Genomic DNA, 20,214 nt, shown 5'->3' with positions numbered 1-20,214 from the left:
CTGAACTTCAGAAATGGGGTGAGAGATTAGGATTTTGTTAGCAGATTGACTGCAGCCTAAACATATGTCCTTTGATAAATCATAGCATCTTTGTTGTTGTCATTTTTGTGCAGCAGCTTTTCCTCCCTAATGGGTTAGTGATTATCTTGCACAGGTATTGTGAGGTTTAGCCTAAAGTTTCTGCTCTCTGGATGCAAAATTTTATAGTGTCATAAATTATATTTTTATTTAAGAATAAACTTATGCAAATGAAATTTAAGAGAAACTGTCCTCAGGCATATTCCTTTAGTTTTTGTAAAGTATTGAGCTGATATGGTGAATATCAATTAAAGCTTCCCAGCCTACTCAGACAGAAAAAGTCCTTAAAACTAACATCCTGTTGAGAACTTTAAATATTAAAATCCTTTAGAAAGGGTTCTAAAAGGTTTAAAACTACAACAAAAGAAAAGATTTCTGGAGCTTACTCCATGTTTCTGTACTAAATTTTTGAGTAGGCTCAGCTATGCAAGCCAGAGATTTGCTCAGAGTCACTGAGTGCAGGTTCCTAAATCACCAGCCACTCACAAATTCCACAGCAGGTCTTTGTCCTCACACTGCCCTTCTCCTGCCATGGAGCAGAATGGCTGGCTAATTAATAAGTGGAAAAATATTTGGTCTTGATGCTCACCTAAGGCCAGTGCAGAGAGTCCAGCTCATTAGCCAGGAGCTCATCAGGTGCCACAAATGAAGCTCTTGCTTCAGTGGGTTTGCAGCAGGGCTAATGTCTGTCTCTTATTAAAGATAACAAGTGCTCAGACTCGGTGGTTGTGGGAGCTTTTGGGAGTGTGTGAGTCAGATCATCAGCTGTTCAGGGTGCTGCAGGAGCAGATAAGATGAGATAAATGCTTCCTCAAGCTGCTCTCCCTAGAGCTGCAGAGCTGAAAGTGTTGTACCAGCTGTGTCCCTGCTTCTGAGGAAACCTGTGCTTAAAGCTGTGCACCAGCCCAGCTTAAATGCCCAGCCTAAGCCCTTATCAGCCATTATGGCACCTGCTCTGTCCTCTTCCAAATGCTCCTGGACACACCTCGTGCCCAGCTCACAGGGTTAGTGGTTAAACTGTAGTGGAGGTGCCTAAAAACAAATCTCTGTGTTATCTTTGATTCTCTACCAAACCCTTCAAATCCAGCCAGGGGGAAAACACTTTGCTTGGAGCACAAAGGGTGGAAGGAAAAGGCTGTTAATCCAAATAAGATATGTTAATATTTGGAGCATAATATAGCACAGAAGACCAGGAGTTGTGTTCTTTTCTGAAGATGTTGGCATTGTCCCTTTGCACTGAGCCTCTGTGTAAGCAGCACTATGCCCCCTTTGTTCATTTTTATTATACAAAGAAAAGTCCTGGGTACCCCTGTGCTGAATTAGATGAATCTGCCTGAATCTGAACAGCTGCTCCAGCTTTAGGTGGGATTGGCCCCTATGCAGAAGTTCCAGTTTTAAGATCAGGTGTTCCCAGTAAACTTAGGTGAGCCCATAGGAAAGGCTTTGGGAGGTGCTATTTTTTTTTTTCCTGGTGCTATTTACAGCAGGTCTTATTTTCTTTTTGCTACAGCCACATTTATACTAAACAAACTGTTTATATTGGTGTATATATAAAGTTTCATGGCACTTTGGAGACTTTATTTGCTCTGGTCATTCTTCACAGTAGCCAGGACAGTCTGGTTCCACCATAAATCCACCAGGAGATGGCAGCGTTGGTTCGTGCAAGGAGTACCCGAAAGTTAGAACGTTTTTCCCTCACTGACAGAGGAAAGGAATTACCTTAATTTAATTAGAACATACTCGGTCTTAGCAATACATAGATAAATGTTAATGAAATACACCTGTTTTTAGCTTTTGTTCCTGGCCGGCTAATGCAAGTGAGTAAATTAAAATTAAATTAAAAATGCATGTAGGTTTTTGTCTAAATACTGGAGTCACCCTCTGACCCAGTAATGATTTGAGACAGGGATTTTGAAATTCAGGACCCTCTTGCTCAGAAGTGGTTATAGCATTAAAAAAGCTGGACAGGTAATAGGTGCTAATATTGTCATTTCTGCACACCTGCTCTGTAAACTTTTAATAGCTTTGCTTTTAGCTGTAAAATCAGGTTTTCCTATAGCTTAAATTTGGAAATTCTTGAGCCTTTTGTTTCAGTATTATTGCCTTCCTGCCCTTGTGGTATATATACATGTGCATTGACATTGTGCTACCTGACTTGGTAAATAAGGAGGGGCTTACAGGGCAGCACCTGAACTTTCCCAGGATCTTGATTCTGTCTTTTTGCTCCCATCAAAAGATGGGAATGGCCTCTGGCTCCAGAGCTTGCTTGGCAAAATGAGTATGGTCCCTATCAATGGGGTGTTGTTGTCTGATGCCCTAATGTCAGCTGGGGTGGCTGAGTCCCCACTGCTGGACCCTCTCCATGGCTGGCTCTGTTCAGCACAGAGCTGATTTGTCACCAGGTCATCCCCAAATCCAGCAGGATGCACCAGGAATGGCCTGAGCTTGGTGGGCTCTATTGTGCTTCTCTGTGTCAAGCAACAGGCTGTGTGAACAGCAAGAGATTAAAAAGCAATTTCTTGCTGGGTGGTTGGGGAGCTGATTGGGCCCCCTGTGGGAGGCCATGTCTGTGTTAATCCCATGGTGGGTGCAGGTAAAAGTGTGGGACAGCTGCACACTGCATCCCTCACCCTCCCTGGGCCTTTGCTCGTGGCTTTCACATCTGAAAATGGAAGTGTGGGCTCTCTTGGTGCAGTGCTACCATGCTGGTGCTGCTTGAACACCCTTGTCCAAGAAAGCAAAGCCTGGAGAGGTGCACTGTGTTCCCTTACCTTTGGCAGGATTACCTGGAGGTGCTGCAGTGATTGGGATCAGAGCGAGATAGAGTTGAGATTGTTCTGCACCCGCCAGCCAGGCTGTTCCTTTTTTAATAAGATACTTGTGAACTTAATCTTGCATACTTCCCTTCAGAGCCCTGTTCTCCACATCAAAAGCCTGCAGGGGCTGTTGTTGACAGGAAGGTGCATGTGTAGGAACAAACAAGGCTGTAAGTTCAGGAGCACAGTGAAAATGTCACCCTGCAGTCTGATGTTGGCAGCAGCAACTCGTGGCTTTTTGAATTCCAGAAGTGCCCTATGGAAGCAATCTGACAGCACTGCCCAGGTGACATGAGCCTTTATTTCCTTTCAGAACAGCGCAGTGTAATCATTGTTTTTGTTCTTGTGCAGCCACAGATTCCTTTGTAAGCACAGATTCAAATGGAAGGAACATCAAAGTTAATTTGAAATGAAATGCACCCCAAGTAGTCAGGGGGAAATGGAGACATTGCTTTGTAGCCACCCTTCTCCTGCCAAAACTGCAGCACCCCAGATGTCAGGAAGCCACGCTGAGCTCTTTGTCTGGTCTTGATTGACTAGATTGTTTTCATCCCAGCCTTTTTAAAGCTTTCCTCCTGCCTCCGTATTTTTAAGGAATAAAAAGCTAATATAAGGACACGGAGTGTTATGAAGCATGAAGTTCTATAAATATTTATGCTGAACTATCAAAAAAACTTGACAGTTCTTATTTTCTTGACAGATTGGGGTCACTTGTTATTTTGACCCTGAGAATTGAAGAGCACATGGAGTTAGATCTGTTTGTAATGACTTTTGGATATTGTTGTCCAGTAAACTTGTAGGAATGTAACAGGATAACAGATTTTTTTCTTGGTGTCTTTGTGAAAATGAAACCTAAACCTTGTACTGTGTTACCCACAAATGACCACTCAAGTTACTGTGTCTGTGCAATCTCCAGTGAATTCCTGTACTTTCTTTGGCACACATGGATTTCCCAGTTAGCTGCTTGGTTTGCCACCACAGACTGACAGCTTTCACCTGGGCTGCTCAGCACTTGAAGTGTTCTGTGATCACCTTTGTGTCTAGGACCCACAATTTATTCCTGAGCCCAGCACAGGATGGTCTCAAGGCAGGCTAAAAATCTGGCAAAGCCCTGTGGGGTTTGCAGTGTTTTGCCACCAGTCCCATCACTGCTTTAAGTATCCCTGGAGCCAACTGAAGACAAACTCTGATTCAAATTTTAAGTGCTGATGAATAGGGATTTTCTAGAGAGATGAGAGGCTTGTAACTCCCACACTTCAGGATCCTCATTCTGTGAAATGATGGTGCACACAAGCCTAATTTAACCCCTGCCTGAAGCCAAAGTGGCAGGTGAATATTTAAAATCCAAGCTTGGCTTTTTCAGCAAAGCTGGAGCTCTGTGGCAGCAGCCACATTATTACATCCAGCTGCAGAGTGCAGTAAATTCATTCTGCAGGAAGGGATCAATCCAATGCTTTACCTTGAATGAAGCATGGTGTGTATTTTAAGGTAAACCTTGGGATATGTCATGTCTAAAGCTGACCAGAATGGCTCCTGCTATCAGTCACTAGAGGGCACAAAGGAATTACCAAAGAAAGAAGTTTGTTGGTCTTATAGTCCTGAATCTCCACTTTAAATCTGTGAAAGTGGGGGGAACAGTCCTGTGGAATGGGAGCACTCAGTTCCTGTGACTGCCAAAAGACAGGATGGATTCAAATTTTGGTTTTATCAGTGATTTTCTCAAATCAATTCTACTGCTGCTTTTGAAGTTAAAAATTCCAAGGGTGCTTCCATGCTCCTATTAGTATAACTTTGTGATCAGAAAGTACACGGCTCCCAGAACAAATACATAAGCTGCTCATGGACACCTTTTAAGCCCTATAATGCCAAACGTGATTTCCTCATTTGTCAGGTTTCTGTTCTTGGAAGGAGTGTTTGCTGTATGAGGAGAAGCCAGCCCTTGCTGCCTGACCCCAGGTTCTTTTGCAGGTTGCCTGTCTCATCCGGGTTCCATCCGAGGTTGTCAAGCAGAGGGCCCAGGTTTCTCCTTCCTCCAGCACTCTCCGGATCCTCTCCCACACCTTGTACCATGAGGTGAGTCCAGAGCAAAATTCCTCAACATTTTCATCCTTCCCACTCAGTGTCATACATGTCCAGAAGCAGTCCTACAACTTTATCCCAGTTCTGTGCCTTCCCAGCACTTTTCCATCTATTCTTCTGCTCTTAAAAGTGATTTGATTCAGGAAACCAAACCCCCACCTCTCCCTGGGTCGTGCTCCAAGCAACTCTTCTTTCTCTTCTTTTTATGTGGGATACCTACATTTGAAGATGATGGGAAAAAAAAAAAGATTTAGCTGCCAGTTTCCAAAGCTCTTATTGTATTTATGCAAATAGTCCCTGTCTGGGGCAGGACATGGAGTCTCTGTGTGCAGTTTGCTGAATGGTTCCCAGTTTTTGAAGCTGGATTTGGAGGGGGTGACCAAAAGGCACCATTTCAGAGAGGCTCTGGAGGAGCCAGGAGGAGTTCTGGAAATGAGTGCTCATCCAGTATTAGTTATTTCTGAAAAATAAGGGCCTTTGTCTTCTTTTCAGGAGTTCTGCTGATCCCTCCTGTGAAAACCTGTTCATGTCTGTTTTAGCAGAGTTTCACAAGGGGGGATTTTCAAGCTGTGTTCCATAAGAGAAAGCAGCTTCTAAAAACAGTGTGGAGAAAAATAGTATAATACATTTTCTAAGTGTAAAACCCAGGGAAAGGAAGACATAAATATGACCTTCAAATTATCCACTTGATTTTTATTTGCTTTTAAATGGAAACTGTTGTGATAACCCTGCACCCTTCTTTCTGTGACTGGATTCTGCTTTAAAAGCTGATTCTGTCAAAACCATATGTTTTTCCCTTTCCCTATAGCTGGCTAGAGAACCATAAGCCTTGCCAAACACTTGAATTAAGTGCCCTATAATAATAAACAACATAATTTTATATACACTTATAAAATAACTTTTAATTGTTTTGAGTATTTTCAGCTGGTTAAAAATACAAAACATTTGTCTTGATAAAGGCTCTGAATCAAGGCTAAGGAGGTGAAAATAAAACCCTCTGGCTCTGTAAATAATGGAATACAGTATACAGTGTTATAATCAATACAGTCAATTTGAAGCTGAGGTGTGACACTTTAGGGCTGTAATGTTTGCCTCATAATCACCAATAAATTGTGATCTTTGACAAACTCATTCTCCCTGGATGATGCTTTCTTTTGTTGCTTTACAGGGTGTTCAAGGCCTGTATCGGGGTTATAAAAGCACTGTATTAAGAGAGGTAAAACACTTGTCTTTTTCTCTTTTTCTTTTTTCCTCAATTGCTTCCTTTGCCTCGGTTTTCTAACAAGAGATAATAATACAATTGAGATCAGTTGCTCTAACTTTAAGCTCTAAATCCCAGCATATTTCATTCTAGGTAAGTTACCAGCCTGTAATTATATAGAATACTGATAATGAGCACTAAGAAAACCTTTGATACGTGCAAAAATTCATTTGCCATCCTGTCTCCCAGTTCTGTTGCTGCTGAATTGAAAAAGGGTGGAAAGGTATATGTTAACATGAGAAAACCATAAACTAAAGTACTGGAAACTTTCTCAAGTCTTGTGATTGCATCATGTGAACTATATATGCCAACAATGGTGAACTGGTGGCATCAGGCCAAGTTTAGCACAGACAGATTTAGGCTTTCTTTAAATATATTCGTCAGCAGATGCCAAGGGATTATTTGTCATCTGTATATAGAGAGGATTGTGCTCTCTCTAATTTTTTTCTTTTTTTTTTTTTAATGTGTGAAAGAAATGCATTTAGTCACCCAGTCTGTAGATTTGATATGGCATTACTTAACTCTAAATCAGAAGTATTTCACTGTTAGAAAAAAAAAATAGGGCTAAAAATATTTTGGTCCACTCAGAAGAAAATAGTTCCTAAACTAAAATCTTTTATAAATGTACTGTGAATTCCAGGATTAGTGTCATGGAAGTGCTTGATATGCTGTGTGAACTGAAGGTAGTTTATAAAAGAAGTAGAAAAACCTACTGATAAACTCCCTGTCTAAAATTGTTTCAATATCAGATCCCAGGAGGTCATCTTCTGACAAAACAGAAGTTGCATGATGTATGTGTACCTGAAATAGATCAGTTGGTTCCTAGGAAAACATAAAATCACAGAAAGGTTTGGGTTGGAAGGGACCATAAAACCCATCTTGTTTCACCCCCCACCTTCCACTATCCCAGGTTTCTCCAAGTCCCATCCAGCCTGGTTCTGGACTGGGGATGGGGCAGCCACAGCTGCTCTGGGCACCCTGTGCCAGGGGCTCCCCACCCTCTCAGGGAGGAATTCTTTCCTGGCATGTGGCTGGACACAGCCTGGGGTGCAGGAAGGGCACCAGGGACATTCTGGGGCTCTCCATGGGACATTTTGGATGTACTGGGTGGGTTTGTCTCCTCTTCGAGCGGATAAAGGTTAGGTTTGGATACCTAAAGGTAGGTTTGGATCTTCCCTCTTCTGTTTTAAACACAGGCTCAGCTCTCTTGTCTGTGTTGCCATTGATAATAAGACCAGTTGCAGAGGCTTTTTAATCTTCATTCAGTAGCTCTGCTTTTTAAAGCCTTTCTTCATGCTGAAAACTGTTCTCAGGACAGTTCTGTTGGCCAGCTCTTGTTACAAGCACAGAATAAAGATGGGTATTATCTAAAATAAGAAACACCAAACTTAGTGTTCCTTAAAATGCTGACAAATTGCAATGCACTGCAGTTTATTGTAGCAGTTTTAAGAGTTTAAAAAACTAGTTATTTGGGCAAAGATGACACCTGCTTTTCTGAAATGTAACCCCCACCATAGCTTTGTCCTGCACTTATTTTCTGGCTCACTAAACGTGTTATTCACTCAGATTTCATTTGCTGACGGGCAAAAAAGGCGAATGAACGCGAATCATTTTGATTTCTCAGAGGAGTTCTGAATAAATGAATAAATTTAGATCCCATTGAGTACAGATTTTGCATACTAACAGGTAGATAAAGCACATGGTTGCTACTGTGTGCTATTCTCCTTAAAATTTGTTTTGACATATGTCAGGGTGGTAATTAATTTGCAGACCATATTCATGGCACAGTGTGTGACCCTGCTGAGATAACTTTGTTTACTCAAAATGGCAACACTTTGTTGGGAATTTAATGGGAGTCCTCTTCATTATGTATATTCATAAAAGATCCTTCAGAAGTGATTTCAGTTGAAGTATTGCTTTTTGGAAGAATCTGTCCAATAGAATGAGAAATAAATGATTACTAAATGAAATGTGCTTTCTCTTGAAAATGAAGCAAATCATAGGTGATGCTTAAAAAGAAAAAAAAGGTCTTTGAATTTAACACTGTTAAGACTGTTGCATTTTTCTGACACTAAATTTTGTTAAGCAATGTCCACTTGAGTAACAGCTTTTTGCACCTTCAGCTGGAGCTGCTGTAAGCCTGACATTTAATCTTGGTATTTTTCCTTCTCTTTGAGTACACGTCATCCTTTAGGGTCTTTATTTTCAGATAAAAATCTAGACACCTATTAGACACATCCTGGTCGCTACATAGCATGTATCAGGTGGTACTTAATTCCAGCTGACTTTATACTTACAAGGTTTGTTTACATGCTTTGGTGCTCTGTCTACACAAACCCCTTTGTTTAGTTATAATGGAGTGGGAATTTTTGGATAGAGAGTCTTCAATACATTATTTTTCATTTAAAAAAATTAGAAGAGGCTGGGAATATTGATGCTTTTCAGATGATTATATTCTTGTGTTGGCAAAGTTCTTGAGCTGGAGTTTAAGAAAGGTTCATTTTAGCTGTTGCATTGGGATAAAATTTTTTGTATTATATCAATAAGACTTCTGGACAGGGATATGCTTGCCAGTTGATTGAATTTCAGTGAAAATAAATCTGTTTATAAATGGAGTGTGGTGTGGAAGCCTCTTCTTGCTTTAGTATAGAAGATACTTTTCAGGACAGCCTTACTCTGCTCCATGTAATTGGCTTTAGCTGCTCTGCTGGTGCAAGGTTTCATCCTTCAGTTTTGATTCTCACTCTGTCTTATCCCCTTTATCTTCTCAGAATGCTTTCTGAGCAGATGGATATTAGAAGAGAAAGAAGATGGCTAAATACATAATGCTTTTGGAAATAACTTTGAGTGAACCTCTGGGCTTGGAAGTTTTGGTTGTGACTCTTTTCACCTTTTTGGTGCCTCTTCTCTCACATCTCTATTACATTTTGGTCTTTACATCTTCCTTTGATGGAGTTACACTGAACTAATCCTAAAATGGAAAGGGAGGTGAGGTGCAGTGCATCATTCTGTTGGCAGCAGAAGCCTGACAGAGACATCTGTGCTCCAAGAGGAAGGCTTTTGTAATAAAGCTCAAAGTGGGAGTATGGTTATTAGGTTGCTCAATGAGACTTTGAATAAATGGCAGAAATCAGAGGCTGTGAAATGATGTGGAATTCCCATGATGTCATTTCCAAAGCAAATCCAAGTGAGAATTGCCCCTTCCTATGGCTGTAGTGTACCAGTGTGCAGCACTGTGGAAACTGGATCATGCTACTAAGATCAGTCAATGAACAGGTAAATTTATTCACATCTTCCACAACAGAGAAAAGTTAACTGGCAAAATTTCCAGCCATCTCATAATAAGGCAGGAGCAGACTATAAATCCACTGCAAATCCTTTAGAATTCCTAAATGGGAATGGAGTTCTGCTGCTGAGATCTTATATAGGCAAATGGAGCCAGATTTTTAATTCCTGCATAATTCATTTTATTAACTATGACCAAGTAGAACATCTGTTAAAATTCCATAATGTTCAGTTCATGGGAAAAAGAAAGAAACCCCTGAGTTCCCACTGGAGCTCTTCCATTTCCTTTCCTGTTACAGGACTTCAGCAGATGTCTTAGAGGACGTTCTTGTAAATGAGGGGACAGCACAAAAGAAAAGGAAGTGCTTTGTCCCTTTCCCTGTGTGCAGTGAGTTACTTCACTGGCACGTGTGCAGGTTGCAGCTTCTCAGTAAATCTGGTGTCCCTTCTGTCCTGAATTACCATGGTTTGGAAGAAGTGAGCTAGTCCAGAGTGGATGTTCTGTGTGCTTTTAATCCAGTTTGTCACTTGTAAAAACACTGCAGATGAGCTGGCATTTAGCTTGGAAGTAGATTCAAAAAGAGCTGAATTAATATTAAACTTTCTTTAAGACAAAGGGGATGGAGAATGTCTGTCTGTCTGTAAGTCACAGATGTCTTGGGAAGAGACTGAGAGTCACTTTCAAATGTCAGTCTTTGCTGTGCAGGTAGCCCTGGCTGAGCTTGTCTGTTGTAGAAACGGGGGAATAATGTGCTCTGACTCCATGGGGGCGAAGGGTGAACAATTGCTTTATTAAGCTACACTACGTTACACTAATACTATGCTAAATTACATACTAAAGAGATACTGCACTAAGGAATACTGTACTACAAAGGTACTAAAGAAAAACCTGTGACTGCAGACAGCCAGGACACAGCTTTGACCCAACTGGCCAAGGAATCAAAGCAACCTTCACTCGTGTCCAATTAACAATTTACTTTGCGTGAACATTCTACATGTGCAAAACAACAGGAGCAGCAAGTAGAGATAAGAATTGCTTTCTCTTCTTCTCTGAGCTTCTCACCACCTTCCCCCAGAAAAATCCTGGGAGAGAGAATTATGTCTCTCTCTGTTCAGAGAATGTGAATACCACGCTTGTCCTCTTAGACTTTTCTGAGACAATTCAAGCTCTGCTTGTGTTGGCCTCCATGCAGGTGGAGGTGGCAGTGATGCTTTACTTGTTGATGTTGTTTCAGATCTCAGAGCTCTGAGTTTGGAAGGAAACCCCTGACAAACCTGACCCCACTTGGGAACCACGTGCTCCTGGCTTTGGTTTAGGTGAGGCAGCCCAGCTGTCACCTTGGGCAGTCCCAGTTCTTTAAGACAGAGCAGCTGTGGCTTGGTTTGGGCTTTGTGGGTTTGTATTTTTTCCCTTCAGTAAATGCAAGTCAGAGCCCTGAGTGGATAAAGGCACTGCTGCTGTCTTGGGAGGGAGGCAATGGTAGAATAACTTTGGGAGGAGAGGAACAGCCAGCTCAAAGTGTGCTGTGGCAGCAGTGTGACAAACAGCAGCAAATTCCAGAGAGCCAAGCAGAAATAACATCTCCTGAGGAGGAGGAGGTTCTGCTTGCTGTATGTGTTCCACAGAACTGCTGTCCTTTTACAAGGTGTGTCTCAAAAGGGCTGAGGAGGACCTGCAGTGCAGCCTTTGCAGATGAGGAAGGAGCTAGAATAAAAAAACCCCACAAACAAACAAACAAAAACACAACCAAAAACTCTCTTAAACAACTTACTGCCTAGCAGAGGAAAACTAAAGCAACTAGCAGCAAAATGGGCCTTAAAGGCACACCTGCTTGAGGTTTTCTAATTTTAAAGGATTGGTGAACAAAGGATGCTGAGGGGGGTTTGTATAAAAATGTAAAACCCAGCTGAGATATGTTGACCCTGTTGACTGAGGGTTGGAGGGGATTTCTGAGGGCTGAGCTCAATAGGCCACACTGCAAACAGAGAGTTTGTTTATCCATTTAAGGTAGTTGTGCATGCTTTTCTTTTGTTAGGACATCTTTATATAAATATCCTGTTCTCTGAGCTGTTAGAGATATTTTTTTTAAGTTTATCTCTGTTGCTGTAGGACAGAAAGAATGTTATTAATACATTCCTTCACTTGCACAATTAAAACTTTGATCTTTTGTCGTTCTCTGTGTATTACAGAACAGATGTCGATAGAAATAGGCAAACAGGACACTATCTTAGTACAATATTTGGAAAAATAAACATCCTCCTTAGTGAAATATGTGCAGTATCTGTCTTTTGTTACCTTCTGGAAAACCAGGCTGGCTTTATGTTATTTTGTTACTCTAGATAGGTTGGGTTTAACCAGGAATTTGCCAGGCAGGAGCTGGAACGCTGGTTTTTGACTTTTACTGAGCAGCCTGTATTTCTTTGGCTTGGGTGTTTCCATATAGAGCATCAGCAGTCTCATGAAAGGGATAGGGGCTGTAAAATGGATTAAAGAGCTTTGTGGAAAATTGTGCAGAGCTTGTGTGACTTCAGGATTAATGGGAGGAAGTTGAAAAATAAGTCCCTGCTTCCCACTCCAACATCACTTTGTCTTGGAAAGTCCATCACTGGAGTTGTATCAGCTCCTGTATCCCTTGTATCATGCTAGGTATCAATACTCAAGGGATTTTCATTTTGAGGGGGCTATGAGGGTTAAAGGGGATTCTTGAGGGGTGGGAGCCGAGACAAGTCTGGGATAAGGCCTCAGGCACACCCTGGTTTGTGACCTGGAACAGCAGTAAATGGGTAAAATGAACAATTCTGCTGCTGTAGGTTGTGCTCATTGCCTTCTCCCTGGAAAAGCTGGAATAGTACTTGGAGATGAAAATGGAGATCTCACAAAGCAGTTGTAAATGACTTTTACAGACTACAAAATAACCCCGGTTTTCCTAATTTACCAGTTGTGGGAAATAGGTTTTGTGACACGCCTGAATGGTGGACAGAATCCTAAAGCAAATTCCTTGACGTTTGGGAAGAAGGAATGAGGTTTCTTTTGGCTTTTTTGGTTAATCATGTTTACAACCAAGATGTTCTGGTTGAACACTCTCTTGGTGCCATGTGCAGTGTCCATTCAGCCTGGCCAGAAGCAGAATTCAGCCATCCTTGGTGGCCTGGATGTGCTGTTTACCAATGGAGCACACAGTCACTGCACCTCTCTGACATCAGTGGGCATATTCAGATGAAAAGAATTCCATATATGCAGAGTATTCCTGTATTTTGAAAGCTGCAGCCTTGCAGCTGGGGTCTTTGAAGAGAAAACCATTTGGAAAGCCATGTGCACTCAGAGCACAGGCTGTGATTTGATAATGCAGATTCTTTCCAGCTCAGTGTGGGTGCAAGCAGAGTCTTGCAGGAAGCGTGTCCTGCTCCAGGCTTCCAACAAAGATACCATTTCCATACATTCTCAAAGCAGCTTGCTAAAGTGTTTCTGCAAATGCAGCATTCATGGTGTAGGAATGTGTTTTGTGGGTGGGTAGCAGCACTGTAGGCAGTAATAAGTTGGGAAGAAAATAATAGTATGAAGAAAAAGTTCTGTTTTTCTTTGTGCTGTGATATTTTTGTTTCTTTTGTTGTTTTTTTTGATGATTTGTTTTTGTCTTTTAAATAACCTAGGAACTCTTGTTTGCTACACTGATTGCTTTGATTTCTACATATTTCAGAATGGTTTGAATTTTTGGCTGAGTGGTGGCTTTTAGTTTTAATTCCTCAGATGCATTCCAACATGGACAACTGTATTTTGTCTGTGTAAATAGTTTCTGTAGGTCTCAGATCCTGTTTTGCTAAGTTGTAGAGTAATCCTGCTGATGTTTTTGGTGAAGGCCACATTTTGTTGGTGGGCGAAGCAACTTCTGCATGTGTCTGCTGATGTGGGTAATTCTCTAAACCCAAAAGGATATATATGTGTAGGGCATATGTTTATATAAAATATGTACAAATATACACGTGGATACTTCTAGATGTAAAATATGGTATAGCTTTTAATAATTTCTTGTCAAGGGTCTTGGACTCCCTGAAGCAACTAGTCCTGTAAATGTGTGTGATTGGTCTGGAACAGCAAGCAATTTAGCAATTTCCTGAAAGTACAGGACTGTTTTTCAAGGATGAAATTCTTGCCTGAAGTAGACCAAAACATGATTTTACAGTGGAAGACTTCTACTTGCAGGATCACGCTGCTGTCAATTTTAATAGCACATACCTGGTTTTTCATACTTAGGGTACTATTTTCTGGTTTCTCTGCACCTGCTAAAAACAGAAGCACAGTTAAAAGAATCAGCAATCCAATACTTGAATCTGTACCCAAAGATTATGGTAAAAGAGTGAAAAAGAAGCCAGATCAATGGCAGAGAGCTTACATAATTTTTCAATTATGCTAAGGATTGGAAGAATGGCTAGAGAAGCACTTGTGAAAGAGTGCCACAAGGAAAATTCTCTCAAGTGTTTAAGACACATCATACTTCAATTATTTTGAAACACTACCTGCTTATTATCTAGCAGGAAATAGGAATTGATCCCACTGTTTTGAGTGCTGGAGAAGTGTCCCTCAAAAGAGAAAATACCGAAAGCCATAACTTGCTTCAGGATGTTTTAAGGGCTGGTTTTAGCGGATGGAATAAATGAAACAGCTTTCTTAGCTTGGCCAAAGGGAAATCTCGGGAGTGCGGGAGGAATTCATCCTTGCATTAAACATTTGGGGCAGGAAAAGGGAAATCAGAGAATTCCCGAGGCTCCCTGGCCGTGGCACTGCCCGCGCTCGGCCAGCAGAGGGCAGCAGAGCCTGCGGCACCCCGGGCGGAGTTTGGGGTGAAATCCGCGGATTTGGGGAGTGACCCCTTCATCCCAGGGAGTGACCCCTTCATCCCGGGGATCCAGGGAGTGATGCTTTCATCCCGGTGATTCAGTGAGTGATGCTTTCATCCCGGGGATTCAGGGGGTGATGCTTTCATCCCGCCCCTCACCCTGCCTGCAAAGCAAACTCAACACCTGAAATGTGAAATTGTCTATTTGATGCTGGGAACCAGCCCTGTTGAGTTTCACTTGTGTGAGGTTTAGCTAGGGAATGATTTTATGGGCTCCTATTTTTTAGCTTTGGCGAGGTTTTCATTTGATATAAATAGGTTATGTGAGGTCTGTAGCATTCTCCATGTATTCTTGCCCCATGGAATAATGCCCATGTGCTATGAAAAAGAGAAAGGAGAATGCCTGATCCCAACACCTGGCAGTATCTGTGCTGAGACTTCATGGGCTGTGTAATCATCTATTTCAAATTTTCAAATTTTGATACTTCAAATCATCTATTTCAAATTTTTCCAATTTTTTTCAGCATCACTTTATGTTCATATTCTGCATTTCTTTAGGTTATCTATTTCTAAGAAAAATACAACTAAATTTATAATCTTTGGGATAATGTGGTGTGCGCCTTAATATGAAAATCTCACGTCACTCCTTAGTGGTAATGTAGTTGGAAATGCAACTATATTGCATTGCATATTGTGGGAGGTGGAGCAGGGTAGTAACATGATTTTCATAATTTTTATAGAAACTTAGGTAAAGCAGGCCTGGTGTGTGTACTGCAGATGGAAATAGTGCTATTAAACCAGGCTCTTATCTCGCTTTTATTTTTCTGCTAATTTTATGGAAGCCAATAAAGAATAAGCTCTGCACATTTTCTTGTTATGTTGGTTGAATATGTGAAAATTGTGTTCTTGCTTTTCAAAGCCAGCAGGTCTAGAGCTTGCCCTGAGTGTTTTGGCATGACTGCAGTTCTGGGGTCCCTGTGCCAGATCTGGCTGTCCCAGGTTTGAATCTTTCTCAGTTAAAGGCTGCTAGTGATGCACAATATGTGACATGGGTAGATTTCTGTCCTGAGGAGACTGAGGCATCTCAGTGCTCTTCCAGACAGAGCAAAGCCTCAAAAAGAGAGGGAATCATAAGCCAGGATACTACCCCTGCTCTCCCATGGGAGAACAGCCAGTACATTGTGTTCTGTGGTTGCATTTGGCATTCTGCAGTCTCTTAATGTAAAAGAGAGGGGCAAATAAAGAAAGTTCCATGAGCATCAGAATAAATAATATGCTCATACCTCAGTGGGAGGTTATCTGCTCCCTTCTTGCTTTTGCTGATAGGAAATCCTGAAGTGCAATAAAACATTTTAGGAGGCTCATGAAATACAAGACCATAAGGCACTTAACTGAATCTTGTCTTGCTGACTTTAATGTACTGAATGCCAATTAAAGCAAAATTTAGCCCATTATTAGTTTTGCCACCGGCTACATACCTCAGAAGTTTTGGGTGGATGTTTCTTACCCCAGCATTTTGCCTCCTGGCCTGTGCAGCTGTGCTGCTGATATCCTTTCTATTTCTGGAAGTGACCCATGCAGTCAGGTCAGTTTGTTTTAGCCTCACTCCTTGTTGCTGAAGTAGAATAGCACATTTCCCCTAACTGCATGAAATCCAGGGTAGACAATGTTGATAAATATGATTAATGGGCCTCTCTGCTTTGCTCTGCAGCTGAAGGCTTCCTGAGCTCCTGTGTCAGCTGGGCAGCAGCTCCCCAAACCAACCTTTACACAGAAAGGTTCAATTGTCTCTCTGTGTCTCAGGTTCAATTATGTTGTTAAAAGTATTCCCTGATTTCCCTGATTTTGTCTTTGCTATTGAAATACAGTAATAAGAGACTGAAGATGTATTATTGGCAGGGAAAGCAGTTCATAAATATGGGTGAGTTTGGATTTCTTAACTCAGTCCTGTTACCTAGAGGTTTGTTTGTTATGGTTCCCAGGACAGAATTTAAATCTGGGGTTAGTGAGGTGTAGAATTCCTTGTCCTGATCAGCAGGACAGGAACTATTGCAGGAGACAGTGACAAGTGGTGGCAGCTTTGAGTCAATTATAACCTGTCAATACTTGGCATATATTTCTCAGTTACTGCCGTGTTTATCTCCCATAATGTGACTTAAATATGGTGTTCATAGAATTTGACAGAAGATGCTTTCTGAAGTATTGTCAGAAGGAAAACCAAACTAGTATCATATTATCTTGGTGAAAAATGTAACCTAGAGACTCCAGCAGTTACACAACTGCTCCTTCACAAATGAAATTAATATGGGGGGAAAAATCCCCATAAAATAAAATGTGTGATTGGTATTGAGGCAGACTGAGCTTGCACCTCTCTGTCAATCAGCAAGCATTTAAATTTGTGAGGGTATTCTGCAAGTTATCCTTAAAATTCAGAGCCCCTGCATGTGGGAATTGCTGGCTGCAGCTCAGGCTGGATCCATCCAGCTTTCCTGATGACTGCTCTGCCATTGTAATTGCAGCACAGCAGCACTCTCAATAATTGAGTACAAGTCTTAATAGCAAATAATCCTCTTGAAGTTGTTCCCCCTCTGCTGCAATCAGAGGAGAGCTTTGTTAAGGCATTAACGAACAAATTAGCTACTAAATACTGGTAATAACCTATTTCCCAAAGATTGCTTTTTAATTATAGCCTAAGCTGTGTGATTCCTGAAATCACTTCTTTGGCAAACCAGTGTTTGTGATAATTTCCAACCACAGTAAGTAATTGCCAAAAAAAGTAGTTTTTAAGTCTTCACTGATATCTGAACAGACTTTGCTTCTCTATTCCTGCCTGCAGAAATACTTTTTCAGTGTTTCTTTTCACTGCTGCTAGTATTTCAATTTAAATGTATTAGGCTGTGCTGTGAAATTATTGTTTTACTTCCACATACAATATGTGGCTTCATTAGATTTTTCGATTGTGTAGATATTTTTTCACTTAAGCATTACAAGAAACTTTTCCTGTGAGGGAGGAGAAATTAGCCACTTTATTTTTTTTAATGTATTGGTTAATACAAACTATTTATTTTGCTAATCTGTGTCGCAGTAACTAATTAGAAAAGTAAATTATGTTTGGGCTTTGGCAAGAAGGGATGTTTCTGGTACATTGGTTGTTTTTCCTCCCCAGATTTCAATAAAGGCTTCACATCTTCCAGTATATCATTCCACTTCCCTTCAAACCTGACTTTCTTATAAGGGAGCACAGCCATCAAATTTGGCACGCATTAAGCTTGATAATTAGTTCAATATAGTGACCAATTCTGTGAATTACGAGTTCAAAGCAACACATGGACATGGATGAAATCAGATTTTGGCATTTCTCACTTAGATTGTTTCAGGACACTGCTGGAGCTTCTTTGATCTGTAAATAACAACTGTGGTTCAGTGTCTTGCTTAAAATACATCAAACACATGCATGACTTTTGCTTTTACATGTAAATCTGACTTCTAGTTCCAGTTTTGGATCATAACTATAAAACTCTTCATGTTTTGAGATTTCCTAGAGAAAGCTACCAAAGAGAGCTCTTCTCATTCTTTATATTTTAAGAAAAGCAGCAAAGACTTCTCTGCTGTGATGTGCACCCCAGACTCCATCAACAGCTGCTTTGTGAAGCCAGAAGTGACCATGTCCTGTGGTGCAGATCCTCTGCAGCCTGCTGGCAATGTGTGTCTTCCTCTCCTCTTTCAGCTAAAACAAGTGAGGCAAGGGTTTATTTTCCCTGTGCCATGTGGTAATCTCATTTCCCTGCTGTATCTTGTACAGACCAGTGTTTTTGCTAGTTCTGACCTTTTTTGGGGCTTGAACTGTGCTGTGGCAGCCAGCAGACAAGTGGCTGGAGATGACCAGGCTGGCTCTATTTGCTGCTCCTTAAAGATGCACACAGGTGCTGCCCATTCAGTCAGCCACTGCCTTGTATAGTTGGGTATCTGCACTACCCTGGGCTTTTCAGCTGGTAATAAAAGAGCTCTGTCATTTCTTGGTAGCAAAGGAAATTGCAGCTCATTGTCCAGAAATAATAACCAGAAGAACCTCTAACAAAGGTGTGGGCAGAGAAGATGTTTCAGAAAGAAATTCTCACCATTGGCAGCTTTGGCACAGCTTCATCCCAAAGCTGTCCTGCTTGTGGCAGAGGTTTTCACTTTTGTGTCAGGGCAGGTAAAAAAGCTGTACACATCCAAAAGCCCCTGAGTTATGTAGGTACAGAGTGATATTCCCCAGAGTATTTACCTTTTTAGTGCTCTGAAAAATATGCATGTTTTCTGAGCGCTTCCACTCCATCCTGAAGTGATGAGTAGAAATTCCATTTTGGATTCACAGCTCTGTCACCAATGCTCATAAGTCTAGATGTGTGTTTAATTTGTTAATTTTGAATTTCACATGGCTGAGAGATGCTTATTCTGAATATTTAATGGTACTAACTGTTATTTTGAGGGCATGTAGTGTCTGAAGGAATGCAATTAGAAACTAAGCCCAGGAATTTCTGTGGCAGGTCAGGCACTTCTGGCCTCAGCTGTCATTGACTGGAAGGAGAATAAAGCTCACAGTGCCTCTGCAGATCACTGAAGCATCCCCTTCCCTGATGTTATGATACAGGTCATACACTCTGTTGAGAGACAATATGAATGTGCCTGGTGGGTAAATGTTCTCTGGGTACACTTGGATGTTCCTGTTTCTTCTCACCTTTTATGATCCACATCTCTCAGACTGATGGGAATATGTGAAGTATGAGCTGCTTTGAACAAACAGGATTGTGTATACATCTGACAACCATGGAAAAAATGTCTGAGGCATGAGCTGGATGCTGTGGTGAAGTTTCAAACACCAGCCAACAAAAGAGCCCTGATGTGTTTGTTTTCATTCCTGTGCTTTTCAGAGCCTGTTTCATGACTGTTGATGCTTGATTCAGAATTTTAGGAGGGTGTTTGAAGCAGGCAGTGTAGTTGTGTGACTTAAGAGGCTGCTGAAACACCATGGCCTCTGTGACTGAGGGCAAACTCACCTTGCCTTAGTAGTCCAGATGCCTGTGAGAGAAAATAAATTAGGAAAAACAACAATTAGAGAAGAATTTTGAAGACAGTTAAATCTAAATTCTTCAGCTTGGCAAACCATAGGGAGAGAATTCTGCCCACTGGGCAGTGCCTTGTTCAGAGGGGTGGAAGGCAAGATGCAAAAGATCTTTAGTTCTTTGTTTTGCTCTAATATTTGAGTCAATGTGTGGCACAGATCCACGGGTCAGGTGAACAGAAATTGTGCAGTTGGAATTTATCTGGGCATTAAGTTAACCTCTGACTCACCCCAGCAGTGGTACAGCATTACAAATGTAGCCTTCAAGGAAGCATGAACAAATTTCCTAAGCCATTGGGCACAAACAAAACCTTCAAAATCAGCCAAGAATATGTCCTTGTTGCACTGTTCCCTCACCCCTCATGCCCTGGGATGTATTTATTGTGGCTAATGCCAGGAAAATTCAATCTGTGCATTTGTGCTCAGAGTGACTCTAGGTACCTCTCCTTGTTTTGTCCAGCCTGTGTTCAGTTCTGTGTCCTATAAAAGATTTGCAGACCACCAAGTGTGATGAATCTCAGCTCAGCATATGAATATCAGTGGTTTGACAAATTAACCTCTTTTGTTAATGTATTTCAGCAGAAAGGAGCATAAGGAAGGGAGTGCAAAATCATGGTTTTCTTGACAGTCCCAGCTGTTTAGGAATTAACTAATTCAGGCCACAGGAATCTTTGTGCATTACTAAGTGACCTGAAAAGAATGTGTCCTCTCATCTGTGATTTTATTTTACCTTCATGCTTTCCCAAACCCCATCAG

At 41.3% G+C, this 20,214-nt stretch overlaps 1 protein-coding gene across 1 annotated transcript in view; it reads left to right on the top strand.

The window, feature by feature from the left end:
• The window catches only part of SLC25A26 (solute carrier family 25 member 26), an 81,371-nt gene that overhangs the window by 10,241 nt on the left and 50,916 nt on the right, over nucleotides 1-20,214 (top strand). The window contains exons 3-4 of the mRNA XM_014306680.2: nucleotides 4,863-4,967; nucleotides 6,142-6,189. Of these exons, the coding sequence (XP_014162155.2) occupies nucleotides 4,863-4,967; nucleotides 6,142-6,189 (153 nt within the window). The remainder of the gene's footprint in view (nucleotides 1-4,862; nucleotides 4,968-6,141; nucleotides 6,190-20,214) is intronic.

The sequence above is a fragment of the Geospiza fortis genome, unplaced genomic scaffold (assembly GCF_000277835.1).
Source record: "Geospiza fortis unplaced genomic scaffold, GeoFor_1.0 scaffold70, whole genome shotgun sequence".
Classification (NCBI taxonomy): domain Eukaryota; kingdom Metazoa; phylum Chordata; class Aves; order Passeriformes; family Thraupidae; genus Geospiza; species Geospiza fortis.
This window is presented reverse-complemented; position numbering and strand designations above follow the sequence as displayed.